At 39.4% G+C, this 15,274-nt stretch overlaps 1 protein-coding gene across 1 annotated transcript; it reads left to right on the top strand.

The window, feature by feature from the left end:
* The first annotated feature begins 10,030 nt into the window (after window positions 1-10,030).
* On the top strand, window positions 10,031-13,327 carry LOC140236683 (uncharacterized). The gene is made up of 3 exons (XM_072316602.1): window positions 10,031-11,413; window positions 11,848-12,044; window positions 13,129-13,327. Exons 1-3 carry the CDS (start codon window positions 10,031-10,033, stop codon window positions 13,325-13,327), a joined length of 1,779 nt encoding a protein of 592 aa, XP_072172703.1.
* Window positions 13,328-15,274: the final 1,947 nt, after the last annotated feature.

Here is a 15,274-nt window from a genome sequence, read left to right as displayed (position 1 = left end):
TCTTTTTAATGAGGCAGTTTCTCAATGTAGATTTATGAAGGATCGGGAGTCGGGAGCGGCGCCAGCCATGCACATAAATCTGATAAAAGCTGTCAAAGTATGACTATGAATGAATTCAAATGAGTTTGAAAGTTAATGTGGCGTCCGAGAGTCATAATATCCATCTTTGTTCGTCTTCTTCAACTCCTTCTTCATTTTATCATGCATTATCATGTAGACAAGACAAATAGAAGACAGATAAAAAAAGTCTTGCTGTGATTCACGGGCATAGTGCCAAACTTGAGTTCAGCGGGTTTGCGAGATATCTTTTGTTACGGTCACGTTCGGTGTTAGAGAGCCCTCTCTGCTCAGACTGTCGATTACGCGTTTCTTTTATAGCAAAATTCCAGCATCAAAGCCGAGTTGGAACGCACATAGTGTGACAGCATGTATTGACCACACGCTAAAGTGGTAATCCGTTTTGTACACAAAATAGATGATGAATGAGAAAACAAACAAACCACGGAAGGATGGCGGGCCGCTTTTGTTGTCAGATTTTGCATATCGATCATCTGTAGATCATCCGATCATCGCTTCATAAAATTCATTCACTTCTAAGAGACCTTTGGACAACTGAGGTTATCCTTGACTTGCGGACCAAATCATCTGTGTTGGCGACACAGGGAATTTAAACTGTAAAAGAAACCTATCAACTGAAGTTCGCGAAAAGTACGTACATGTACATGACGCAGGAGTTCAATTATTATGAAGTTGAATTGACATCTGTTTTGATAATGACTTTACATTATGATGTTTTTCGGCCGGTCAACTGATAGTGGATTAATTAATCAAATCATCATGAAAACTGTACAATCAAGCATGGTGTGTCTAGTTTCGCTCTAGATAACACTGTAGAAACGTTTAGTCGGTTGTGGAGCGCCCTTGTTCCCCCCCCCCCGTTACACTATTCCACGTAATTCCAAACTACCTGATTTAGCTTTGAAGAGAAATTACGTTTTTATTTCATGTCATTTGTCGTTGCTGTTTTCGTTTACTAGTTATATTAGACAGCAACGAAGTTAACGGTATCAAATGACTGACAAAGAGTAATATGTCAGAGCACTTTTGGGAAACAAGTTTGAAGTCTGATCTGACAATTTAATAATTGTATGATATCATATCTTTCGTTTCTTGTAATGTCACGTGCACTTTTGACACCGGAAACCAAGTGGTCACGGTGTAATTGGAAACACGTGTAGACATGTATCCCACAGAGAGACTTTTAACCCCTATGCATACACTGGCTAAAGTTCCCTGCTGCTTGATTGGTCTAGTTTGGGCCAGGATTTTGACAGTATAGGCCTTACTTGACATGAGAATATATTGAGGACACACACACACACACACGCACACGCACGGAGTACACAAAAGCAAACTCACAAACATTTGGATACACGTGGTTCTCATGATAATTATTATGAAAAGGTTCAGTTAGTCCATGCTAAAGTTCAATCTGTAAAAAAAAAAAAAAAAAAAAAAAAAAGGTGAACTCAGTGGCATATAACTTTATAAGATTCATTCATATGGACATGGAAAAAGAATGTTATGCTTTTCTAAGTTAAAGTAACGAATTTTCCTGAAACAGTAAATTTTCTAACATCTATCATGCAAGTCAGACCGTCTTTGGTGTAATAAGAGAGAGGGACAGTAACTGTTACTTTAACCACTTTAAATGTTGATTATCATACCGTTACTTTTTTTTTTCGGCTGTAGTGGTTTAGTGTTTCATTTTATTTTTGTTGTTGCTGTTGCTGTCTTATTTCCATATTTTGATTTCAAGTTGTGACCACGTGTTCGAGAAAGTGTGCACTAAATCTTACAAGTGAAAAACTGAACCAGTCCTAACACTAGTCATAATCATAATCGTTGCAATCGGGTCTTATTTTTTTTTTCATGAAAGGCAGAAATGAATGCATAAAATCATTTTCTTTATTTGATATATTTGGTATTACATGCTATTGTTTCATCATGATTTCCTCTAGCATGACTTCATGTTGGCATTGTAGATCGTCGTGCAATATCTATGTAAGATTATATCTTAAATATTCTGATATATTACTATGTTCGTGAGGCATTGTTCTTTTTCTTTCAGAAAATGATATCTTTGATATATCTCTTTTGTTTAGTACCTAATTGCTTGTGAAATTGACCAAAATGCAACAGAAGTTTTAGTTACTGTGCATTTAAGCTGCATATAAGAGAGCTTATAAGGTTGTTTGCCCATACTATGGGGTGCAATTTATTGTTTATTTATTTATATATTTTTAATTATCTATTAATATTATTTCATTTATGTATTTATGTATGCATGAATTCATTCATTTACTAGTATGTGTGTACGTATGTGTGTGTGTGTGTGTGTGTGTGTGTGTGTGTGTGTGTTAGTGTGTGTGTTACTGCTCCTTTTGTCGGTTTGGGTTTTTTTTTCTTTTTTTTTTTTTTTTAAATCGTGTGTGGACGTGCTGACTGTCTCAATGGGGGAGCAGACATTACTGGCAGGCGTCAATGTTTCGACAGTTGTTTGGTCTTAGGATATCCGGTTTCACCGAACGTCTACATAAAACCCTGGATTAGATTACTTCTAGATATATGATTTCTAGACAAGCACTAACATTGCCGAAACATTATTGACACGTCCTTTTCTTTTTAAGTCGTTTTAGTACAAAAATGTCGCTCCCGCCCCTCTCTTTCTCCTATCAATATTGTAAATTTTTGTTTGTTTGTTTGTTTTGTTTTTCTGAAGTGTTCACCCTGCCAGGTAACTGTAGCAATGGGAGAGTGAAATCTGAAACAAGAGTACAAATTATTCGGAAAAAAATAGAGGCCCTAAATTTTCCGTTTTCGTTTAAAGGCATTATTTACGATTTGCATATGAAACAAAAACCCGGTTTTGGTACTTCAAAATAGTTCTAAAATGGGAATTAGGGATAGAAACAACCAGTTATAGTTATAATAAAATCGTTTCTAGACTAAACGCCTACCATGTTTAGTGAGAACAATAGTGATGTCTCCTTATATTTTAGGCTTTCTATATTGTGAAATATTTACATGGTAGGATGTTTTGTGATACAGCTGACCTACACATTGTGCATCAAATGTGATAACTCGAACATTTTTAAATCACTGCTCCCAATGGGTAAAAAATACCTTTAAAGAACATAAGATGCACTCCTGTTAAAAAAGAAAAAAGAATATGATATCACGAATTAATTCTACTTCGTTAAATGTGTGTGTTCAGAATATCATTGTCGTGTACGACACAGCAGTTCCCGAATCGACGATCCTAATGATGTTGTTATTGTTAAGGCTTAATAAAGAAAACACTAATGTTGAAACTGAAACCGCTTGTCATAAAATAGAAACATAAAAGAAAAATAGTTCCTTTTCATTAAAAACAAATAGAAATCAACAAGACCTAGGCCTGCAAGAATAGAGCCGTGACCTCGATCGAAAGTCACGTGCCCGGTATCAATCATGGAATTCGCCGCGGCCCCGGCGGAGAGTTCAGGTTCGCCCACATGTCGAGCGGACCGCACGCAGCAAATTAACATCAAACTGATTACGCCACTGTTGGTTTGTCGAGTGACGTGTTTTTACCAAGGAGGTAAACTAGTACTTCTTTCCATTTATTTTATTTTTTGTACCCACCGTCTGCAAACCCCGTGACTTTCTGCGTCAATTAAACACCGTGTTGGGTTGCACTTTTCGCCCGACGTTCCGCATCATTTGCAACCAACCATGGTAGCTCCATGAACCAACCGACATAATGGGGACTTTACGGAACCACGTACGAAAAATTCACGAAGTAATGTGTCCCCGAGGAAAAAAAAAATGGGAGAAAGTTTGAATACTATATACATGTCTGTATGTGTGTATATGTATAGGCCAATATACAAATATATATATATATATATATATATATATATATATATATATATATATATATATATATATATACAAGAGAGAGAGAAGGAGATGGAGGGTGATATTAAGAATTATGAAAATATAATGAAGAGAGGAAAACACAAGTGTTTAGACTTTTGGATCATGGAGTTACAGTAGCTCCATGCTTGGATCGTATATTACCGGCATAACAGCTCGGGGGGGGGGGGGGGTGTTTGATAAAGTTGTTCTTAAAGTTACGAACGACTTAAGAACGACTGATGATCAGTTCTGATATGCTATACTTATCAGAATTTCAATAATTCAGCACAAGAACTGATCACCAGTCGTTCTTAAGTCGTTCGTAATTTTAAGAACAGCTTTATGAAACACCCCCTGATGGCTAAATTAACCAGTTGGTAGTAAGTTGTTTAAAATGTTATTTGTGTTCTTAGCTTGTCATGTATTTTTCAAAAGTGACATCTCCTGCCCTTTCCAAAGTTCTATCGAAAAAAAAAAATCTGTCTGGCTCGCCATGGAACGTGAATATTTATGCAAGCTTTTAGATGACGGAATAGAGAAGGCGAAACCAGTATTGGAGGTAGGATCTGGCACATGCCTGGGAGAGCGGAAGTTTTGATCATTTTTCAGAAATATGCCTCCTTAAAACAAGAAGAAAAAAAAGGGGGGAGGGGTGGATAAACGAAAGGAATAAAATCCACCTGTGCCGCAGGTACTATGTGCCGCTTGACACTTAATGCTGCGAGGATGAAATAAAACAGGTTGATGAAAGACAGACGCTTTCACACACGTGTCATCTATCACATCTCCTTTGGCACCAGTATAAGTGGGATTGTGCGTATATGTTGTGATGATAGTTATTAATGATACTGAGGAAATCATGTTTTCGATAGAAGAGATATAACAGTAGGATTAATAATTGCATTCATAGTATTAAAATAAACAATAGTACACGAACACTCTGTATAGTTGTTGTTGGGTTTTTTTTAAATCATACAAACTACGTGTATTCAAATGATGGAAAACAGTACGGACGTGTCAGTAAATGCACTAGAACCCATTTGACACATGGCAAGACAAATTATTTTTCTTTAATGATTCACGTTCTTGATCATGTTCAACATTTTTTTCAAACACTGATGATCTTGAGCATTTAGTTCTATTCAAGCATAGTCATAGGTATGAGGTCTCGATGCCTTTGCTGCGGCTTCTGATGACCGTAATCTCTCGTTTTAACGCCAAGCGATCCACCATGACAAATTACATCAAAGGGTTATTTGTAAAAGAGTAAGAGTGCCCTCCCTACAAAATAATGTTTGACCCGACAGGGAGATCAAAGAAAAAGTCAAAATCAAGGGAAAACGACTTCGCCTCTTTATTTACAGAGGAAAGTCGGTCTCCTTTTCTGTCTCCATGTCAACCAAACCGTCCAGTGCCCGACTCAGTTCGCAACCTGTTCCACCTGTTGGCTGTCGTCATAACGACGCAGTTTCTCCAAGGGGAGGCCTCCGAGTATACATGAACTTAAAGGAGCATGATACATCATGGATGATAGAACATGAAGTCGTGATGAACTGCAGAGAGTGAGAGAAGAAAAAAAAAAACCCACGACTCTAGTCTAACAAAATGTGATAACGTTTACTCTGTCTATATTTGAACGGCAGTTCTTCAGTTAACATGAAATGATTTGTAAATTTGAATTATAACATAGGTGACGTCATGGTTATCTGATTGTTTCGTCATTTAACATTTTCAAGAATTTATTAACCCGGATCCTTTCATTCTGAAGATTATTTTCCCACAAAATGTGTCTCAAATCAAGGTGAAGAGTAAAAATACCCCCTTACATTCACGGGAAAATGCAACATGATATTCTTGTCATTTTGACTAGAGAAAAGCAAGCCAGCGGTATAACACAAATTATGACCAAAAAAATGTTACGCAAGCCATACATCGAACCAAATATTTTCCCGTTGTTCATCCAATTAAGCCAACAGTAGTTGTGTGTTTTTTTTTTTTTTCATTGGTGGCCGTTCTTAATCCAGAATTTGTTTTTACCTAACGTTACTCTCCTTTAAGAATGTCCTCAATGTCACGAACGACATTGGCTGCTAATCTAGAGCGAGTTAACACGCCGCCATCTTCCGTGAAAATATTTAGAGCATATCCCATTCGATCTAAGCTCTCTTCACACGTACCTGGGTTTTGGATGCAGGGCAAACATGAGGACAATATTGGCTTGCCGCCGAGATCAAGGCGATTTGTACAAATTTAGAATACAATGCATGCTCAGAATAGGTCTGTGGAAGTGTTACTTTTCTGTTTTTGTAATGTTCACTGTAAGGTTTTGACTTTCTATTTTGTTTTGGTTTGTTTTGAATGGATAACACCAGTTTCATCGCGGTAATGATATTCCAACGAAGATCTTTCCTCCATGCGAATAAATGCATGTTGATCTTTGCTACATAATTGTTGTGTCTGTGATAATGAATACTGATTGGACCTGCATGTAGGGCCTATATATACCGATTGGCATATTGTTAGGACAATCCTCTCCCAGTCGCAGCGTTGGCCTACAATACGTTAGACTGATTAATATGATGTACACGAGAAATAATGTCGCTGGTTATTTCATCTGACATTTGATTGTCTCAGAAAAGCTCTATGCGTCACTTGAAATTATTATTTTTTTCTTCGTTTGTGTTTGCATGTGTTTGTATGTCTATACACCGTAAAGTCGGAGTATCGAATACATGGTTCTGACAGTAGCGGCCTTACATAACTGTCTTTACTCTTTTGTTCCCTCAAAATTGTTTGTAATATTCTTGTTGAAAATTTCCCCTATATGTGCCAATGCTATTGTGGGAGAGAAAATTTAACAAAATTTACTTATAATCCTTTTTGGTATGATAACAATCAACACAATTTGTTGATTCAATTTTTCATAATTTTATGACAAAATACACTTGTCACATGCTAGCAAGGACTATAGGCCTATAGTGTGTACCGTTTTGTGTATCAAAACTCACAAACAAACGTTCATCCCTCTTAAAAAAAAACAACAGCTGATCCTGTCTAAAGATGTTCAGTACAATAAACACAACTTAAAATAATATACTCTTGTTTTGTTTTTATTGTTTTTATTATTACTCTTTTCTTTTTGCCTGAGCAATCATGGCGAGGATCGCCATGCAAACAAAATCGTGTCATTTGCACAATGCAAGAAGAGAAATAGACGTCAGCAAGACGTAAAAGAGAACAAGAACCTAAGAATCGAATGAGAGACAAGAATGGGGATGTGAAGACATGGCGAGTAGACATTGTGACGAAATTTCAGTCACGCACACCTAATGTCCGTGAACTTCGGTCCGCCGCCACCCGGCGTGTTCTAATGGCAATCCGTCGCGCGGTGTAGCTCTTTCCGTTCAGACGTGACCGAGATCGGCAGGAAATACGTCGTCATTATTACACCAATGTTGTTCGGAGGCGTTGACAGATTGATCTTGCCTTCACTTCTCTCATTCTTCCTCGATCTCTGATCCCCTTCGGTGTTTTCGTTATGACGTCTCTACATTTGTCTTTCTTGTTTCCCTAAATGCTGTTCTCAATCCGTGATAACGTTGGCTAACACATGTTCCTTCCTTATAGTAAATCTGACAGATCGGTGCTCACGAAGGCAGCTGTAACAAGCACGCGATTCCTTGGCAGAGAGAAGGGATGCGGACTTACTCCGATTATGGTTTAACAAGATTTCATCGCAGTGCTCCCGTAAGGCACAGACGTATAGCCATGCAGGCTATTCGATCATTTCTCTAAGGTTGAGCTAGAAATTATGATTCTCCCGGTGCGGTGCAAGGCGTGTCTGTACAAGTTTGGTTTTCGAGAATATTTTCCAGCTGAGTGCATCTTCTTGGAATGCGGCTCCCTTGAAGAGCTAATCGCACTACTAATACATACAGTATGTTTCCTCAACTTCAAACAAGTACTTTATTAACAGGTACGCTTGGTGGAAACAATACATAATTTACTGTGCTGTCAATGTTCACGCCTTTGTCGTTTGTCTTTTGTTCACTTCAGAAAGGAACATTTCACATCATCGACCCATGACTCCAAACCACCACTCTTCATCCGGGGGAAGATGAAGGATGTAGACAAAAGATAGCAATCAGCAAAGTTTACAGATCGATCTACTGGAGACGAACCGAGGGGACGCCATAGGGATTCGGGACCGTTGTGAAGGGAGTCAAGTTGCGGTGATGTGTGAATATCCATTGTTGGCAAGAACCTACCATTTATTAGCGAGTTAAGCAAAGAAACAGAATGTGACTGCCACGGCCTCATGAAGATCGTTTGGATGATTCCATTAGACTCTTGAGAAGGAGAGGAGGGGAGAAGAAAGGAGAGGGGATGGGGTGCGGACCGGAAGGAACGAAACCAATGTTGCTCCATAACGTATCAACAAGGAGTAAGGCCGAACGTTAATCATTCGAGATCCTGATTGAAAATGGGACAAAAGAGAGCGGGAAAATCCACCTGTTCAGAGATCTCGTTCGGTCGAATGTAACCAGTCGACGTCCCTCGAAACTCAAGGTAACTAGCTCAATCTTCATCGTGTTCTGGTTGTAAACTACGAGCATTGAAACAAATCAAATTTTGCTTAAGTTTACGATAAAATGTAATTTCCATGAAGCTCTGAAAGAGTAAATTTTCAACCACTTTATTCTGCTTTGCAATGATGAATGAATTCGATTTATTCACTTTAAGTTTCGTTATCCGAAACACGGTCCTTCATATCAGAAACCTCCGTGTGAAGTCGAGCGTAAATCAAATTTTCTTTTAGCGTTAGAGACGTCATCGACAAGTTCGGCAGATTAGGAGATTATTCTGAATTGACCATGAGCTAGTCCGAGACTGCTGTAGAACAATAACGATGTATAGGATTTATCCAAAAAAAAAAAAAGATTTATTAAAGAAAAAATCAGCACGTCCAATTATGCTTCTCTTTAATTCAAGCTTATTTCGAGGATTGAGATCGCAATCAACGTTTTTTTTTTGTTTCTTTTTTTATTGATTTGATTTACTTTTTTTATTTCAACATGATTTCACACATGAATCAGAATTCATTTCAGTAATATCTTAGAAAACATCGACGTATATAGATTACAATGCAGATGATTAAAAGGAGAAAAGATAAATGTATACATAGATTCCATAATCAAAATGTGTTGTATAACTAAATTGAAATAAATACCTGAGAAATTATGCAGAAGAAGGACTGCCACTATATAAGAGGGTGATTTTGTTTGTTCTTTTGTGTGTAATGGCAACACACTCTGTAGTGTATCACTTTTGGGAAATAGTTTGTCGATATTCAGCTCTACTGAGTGGATATATTTCTCTGAAATATGCAATATAAAGATAAAGTAAAGTTATTTCTATGATTTAGAGTGAACCAGAACACTGCCATGTGACCGTACGTAACCGTGTATTGTCACTGCATGATTGTATTTCGTTTACTCTGTATAGCCTTGCAATGTAGAGAGACTGAACAGTGGAATATGGACTGCTTTTGAAGGCAACAGTCATTCAGGTGGAATTTATCCCCTTGAGCATTGATGCGCATTATTCTATTGTCAGAGTTGTGAGATTTCTTTGACACACCTTAACACACCTGAACGGGAGCAGCAAATTCTATCAACACGTTCCGCTATCAGAGGGAGGGCAACTACTTATTATTGATGCTGAAGTGCCACATGTGATGGTCGCTTTTTCTACATCAACGTCAGGCGTGAAAGCATAAGACCAGACTGTCTATGAGGTCACATGTGGTTCACGATGGTATGATTTTGGTTCTTTTCTCTGTGAAGATTTTGGCCGGATTCCTATAGGCCTATAGGGTATAAGATGACAGGTTGTTGTTTTTTTCTTATATAATCAAAGTGGTTAAGGAGACGACAGTATTTGTTTGCTTGTTTGTATGTTGTTTGTTTTGTTTGTTTGTTTTTGTTTTTTTTTACAATTTTTAAGGAATAGACGATCTTTCTTTTGCATGGGTTAATCTTTCCGAATTCTTGTATTGTACTTTCAGATGTGGCCTCGACGCTCGCTTCGTCTCTTCGACCGTCACCATTGTCCCGCTCGACGGATCTTCACCGTCGTCGGAATCCTGGTCATCACCAACACCGCCTTTCACTGGGCCATGGTCGAGGACGTCAACTCGCGATCGAGCCATGATCGTGGCGGTGGTGCCACCCTGGATTCAGGGACTGCGAACAGCCGCCGAGATAAGGCAGCGTTATTCCGCGATCGCGTGGCCAGCATCAACAAATGGTACGAAGACTTGAATGAGCGATACCAGGAGGGGAAGGGCGTGGCCATTCATTTGGCAAATGACCCGAGGGGCGATGAAGAGAGGGAACCACTGATTACCTACATCACACGGAAGCCTTCGAACAGGAGGCCTCTTGGTGAGACGCCAAGCAGACGGGAGGGGGTTACCAGTGACTCAGCAGGGCAAGAACATTTCGATAGAAAAATAAATGGAAACATGACGCGAAAGAAAACTCTGTACAAGGCAGGTGCGCAAAATAGGAGTGGTGTGCTGAAGAGGACTGGTGCTAATCGCCAACAAATTGATGCTTTAAGAGAAAGCGTTCGCGTGAGAAAACAAGAGATTAAGACCGGACGCTTGGAAATGCGGGAAATTGTTCTTCCGTTCTTGCGAGAATCGAAACCTAAATTGCGTTCCGCTCCCGACTTGAATGCACAAGGCGGCAGAATTAACGGTGAGCATGTCGCGAAATTAGAGCGCACTTTGAGAGCTGTGATGGGTCGCCCTATTATTGAGGTTTATTCGGATCAGAAGATTCGTTTCTACAGCCAGCCGAGCTGGCTTGACAGTCGGGATGTAGAAGCCATGAACGCCTTGGCAGGTTCGTGGATTTTGGGCAGGCGACAGGTTGAGAATTCGACAACCATAAGCCATGTCAGCCACAATAATCATCTCGCCCTGGTGTCGAATGCTGAAATCGAGCGTCTGGCCAGTTACGCTGGCGAGAAATCTGATCTGAGCGCGGAATGCGAGCTTGCCAGGACGTCGACTTGTCAACCGGCATGGTGCCGCGCCGATCTCGGGCTGGTTGTGGCATTCCATTTGGACCGGGTAATTGGCTTGAACGTCACTCCACCGACGGTTGCCCGCGAGCTTCGGGTTGGGACAGGGCACCCAACCGCGCCGCGACATGTCATGGGATCGCGGGAGGTGCAGAATGCGAGTTCACAGATCGCAGCAGATCGACTGGTACGAACCGTCGCGCTGGGCGTGACGTCAGCTCGACCTGGAGGCATAAACTGGAACCCCACTGAGCTGGAAGACCGTGATAACAAGCCATTGACTCGGGCGACATCGACAAATTTGGAAGTCCCTCCGGATAGAGTCGAGAAGCTGTCCATCTTTTGTTTTCTGTTAAAGGTAATATCTGTTGAAAGAAAAAGGTTTGTAATTCGGTTTTCCACCAATGTTATGATGACCCGACCTTTAAGATCAATTACCTCAAAGTCAATTTGGAGTCTCTGGCAGGACACTTTTCAATAGTTTGACGGTTAGGTCTCATTTAATCTTCAAATTATGAAATGTAACAGACCGACGGCTATAATGAAAAGTGGTGTTATCGTGCTATCTCTCTCCAATTCTTTTTTTAAAAATCATGTTGGAGCCTACCTGAAGGGGTTTTCTATCAATGAAGCATTCCCTAATTTATGATGCACTTGAAATACAAATAACCATTCAACTCTATTACACAGTAGACAGGCTTATTTCTATTGGAACATACAAGACCTAATAGAAATTACTGACCGTAGACTTTAAGTTAATTTTTTCTTCATTTTTTTTTTCTTTAACAACAGATCTCAGACTGTGAGACGAATGTGCTAGTATGGGACGGGAACTCCGGCAATACGCGGCGCCCTCAACGTTCACAGGGGTTTAATCAGGGAAACGCAGTGTTTCCCTGTGCGGAAGCGGAAGGTTCGCCGGTGCAAATCTTCCGCGAGGCTGGTAACTATGACGATGCAGACGATCGCCAGATAGAGAGATTGAAAAGGTGTGGTTAATATCTGGTTAATGTCTTTCCAATATTTTTCTCGCAATTCGCGTCTCTGTTTTTGGTTTTGCTTTTTTTTTTGCCCTATAGCATGAAAAATACATAAAACTCCCAACGAAACGAATGAAAGAGGGCATCGATTATCATGTATTGACAGCTGCGTGGATGAATAAAGCCCGTTCTTTATTTCTTTTCTTTTTTTGTGGGGAGGGGGTAGTTCCAGCAAACACAAGTTAGGCCATAGACGCTATTATCAAACTTCTTTGAATTTCAACCGAACCTAAACAGATGAAGAAGAAAATTTCACTCGATCAAGTGGGAAGTCATGAGCATAATATACTCATCATAATGGCACAACAAAAATGGTACTCCATTATAATGATATAAAGATAATTGATCAGTGAACGTGATGTAAATTGTCGGTACGTTGTGTATGTGTGTACTAACAGGCCTACATGATTTTGTGTATGCTTGAGTTCTCTAGTTTTCCCCCAGTCTGTCTCTAATTCCCCAAAGAATCTGTACAATGCATCATGCAGCTTTTTAGTAGGTTCCTGCACAGAAGCTTGGTCTTCATTTGATCTTAGTTGAAGAAAAAAAAATTCTCTTTCCTCCATCGACTTCTATGATTTTTCCTTCCTTCCAAGATACCATTGTAACTGAAAGCTTTTTTTTTTTTTTTTTTTTTTTTTTTTTTTGGGGGGGGGGGGGTAATTATACATGCAATCACTAATTTGTTATCTGCTTAAACCCTCGCAGACGTATGCTCTGGTGTGGTATTAAATGTATTCTTTGAATAGTTTTGTAATACCGTTGTTACAAAATTATCATCTATAATGCTATGATCTATTGTTTCTGGTGTTGCATACCCTAATTGGGACCAAACAATGTGATACTAAATGTCATTAAATTATCTAAACCTGAAAAGGAATCATACAGAAGACGAAACTACTGCAGCACACTAAGTCTTACCCAGCATATTTATAGCTGTTCGTACAGTTTACCTTAATGATAACATACCTTCCCTCCATTTCGTCCATTGATATTCCTACCGGTCTTCGCTCTCCGGTCGTCTGGCAACCAGAATTTCCCGCGAAAACCTCGTCTTCCTACATTCTGGCCTGGTGAGACAACGTCTGCTCCAGTCGCTGTTCATCGACAAAGTCTTCTGGACAGAGGCGGGTGGGCGCCGAGGAATAGAGGACGCCCTCAATGTCATAGACAGGCGAATCAAAGAATTGGTCACGTTGATAGCTAGGCGACCGATGAGGACCTATTCATGATTTTTCGTTTGTTTGTTTGCTTGTTTTGTGCGGATTTTTTTTTTTCTACAGTATGGAGTATTAATAAGATTCTGCTTGCTAGTGCTGTAAGTAAAGTCAACAACGCGCAAGTTTAATCCTGAACGTATGATGGGAAAACCATGCCAAAAAAAAAAAGATTCAAACAAAATGTTGTTTTCATAGAAGAACTATTAAGAAGAACTATTGTCTGTTGATGACAGAAACATGTTGTCACACCCGTATGTTTCAACTGTCAAACAGGCAGGTACGTTTCGTAAAGACAAGCAATTCCGTCCCAGTAGTATCAAGGAAACATGGTCTTCAGCAGATATAAGTAATTTGTTGTTATGCACATGACACAATCAAGAATACACGACAGTTTGTTCATTCATGTCTCCAGGAACACGATAACCTATCAGTAAGTATCATACAATTTCGCTGGGCTTCAAGATGAAGATGGGGATAGAGATTACGTTAGAAGTTGTACACTGACATAATCTTCACCAAAAGCCCCTTGCGTCGAGCAAAATCAAATATTGAGGCGGAAAAAAGGGTGGCTAATTAAGACCAACCTAGTTTGCTCCCAAGTAACACATCTCTATAGCAATAGTTTCATATTATGGTTAAACCGAAATGCTTTATCATACAGCGTGTCCAAAATAAACAATACACTTTTTACAATGGCTCCAATGTGAAAAATGAAAGATAAAAAATAGAGAAAAAAAACCGGATCTTTTTCTAAAAAGATAGATATGGATAGCTGAAAGTCTCTTCTATCACTTGTCCAAAAATATACTGCCCACTTTTGTAAAGGACATGGAAAGTACGCCGCGCATTAATAGTCACTTTATATCCATTTAGTCGGCTGGTGTTGTTGTTGTTGTTGTGTTTTAAAGAAAGAAGAGAGAGAGAGAAAAAAAAAAACCGGGGCCCTAATATACAACAAATAATTTGCCCCAGACAATACTGACTTAAATCAAATATAATAAATCTTAAAAGTATGAAACAAGATTATTAGATATACCATAATGAAGTCTCTACGAGGGAGCTCATTTTGGAAGTCTCCGCAAGGGAGCTCATAAAGTCTTCATGAGGGCTTGGCTGGTTGGCTGGTTGGCTGGTTGGCTCCACGAGGGCTTGGCTGGTGGCGAAGCATAGACCTGTGGCTGTGAGAGCCCCCGCAAGAAAATTGTTTGGGGTAAGAAAAATATGGGGTGAATGGTTTAGAGTGGAGTAAAATACCAGCTAGGCATGGACCTATGACAATGAAATACGCCTCCATGAATTGTGACATGTCTCACACACTCACACACACTTTCACTTCACCCTATTAAAGTGGATAGCCAATTCCTGCGCAACCTTATTTTCACGTCCTATGTAAAAGTGGGTGGTGCTTTAATACTTAAGCATAAAGCATTTTCTGATCTTTTTGGCGTCATGAGATACAAGAGACCTTCAGCTACCCATATCTATATTTCCCCAAAAAATTGAATACGAATTTCATTTTTATTCAATTTCATATAGGAAAACTTCATTTTGGGACCATTTTAAAAGTGTGTCGTTTTATTTGGGACACCCTGTATAACGCCTGTATGCATGATATATATAGGACAACACGTTTTGCAGCTGTAGCAGCTATTTGTAGAATTCAAAGCTAATACCGTTACAAAATCGATACATCACTGTATCACCGCATTTTGCATTCAAGTAGGCCTACTTGTAGTATACTACAGTACATGATTGCGTTGACTTTCACGCGAATGAGAAATGCGGTGTTAAGTGTCTGTTCAATTGCCTTCCGTGTAGACGAAGGAGTTTATAACATGCATGACAGCGCATAGTTGGCAAAGAAAGAGTGCTAATACGTTAATTATTTATCAAATGAAAGTTTCATGCATTAGTTTTTAGGGTTTTTTTTTTTTTAAATTTTTTGTTGGGGGGGGGGGC

Source organism: Diadema setosum, chromosome 13, assembly GCF_964275005.1.
Source record: "Diadema setosum chromosome 13, eeDiaSeto1, whole genome shotgun sequence".
In the NCBI taxonomy this organism is placed as follows: Eukaryota; Metazoa; Echinodermata; class Echinoidea; order Diadematoida; family Diadematidae; genus Diadema; species Diadema setosum.
Note: the sequence above shows the minus strand (reverse complement) of the source record. Positions and strands in the feature narration are given on the sequence as shown.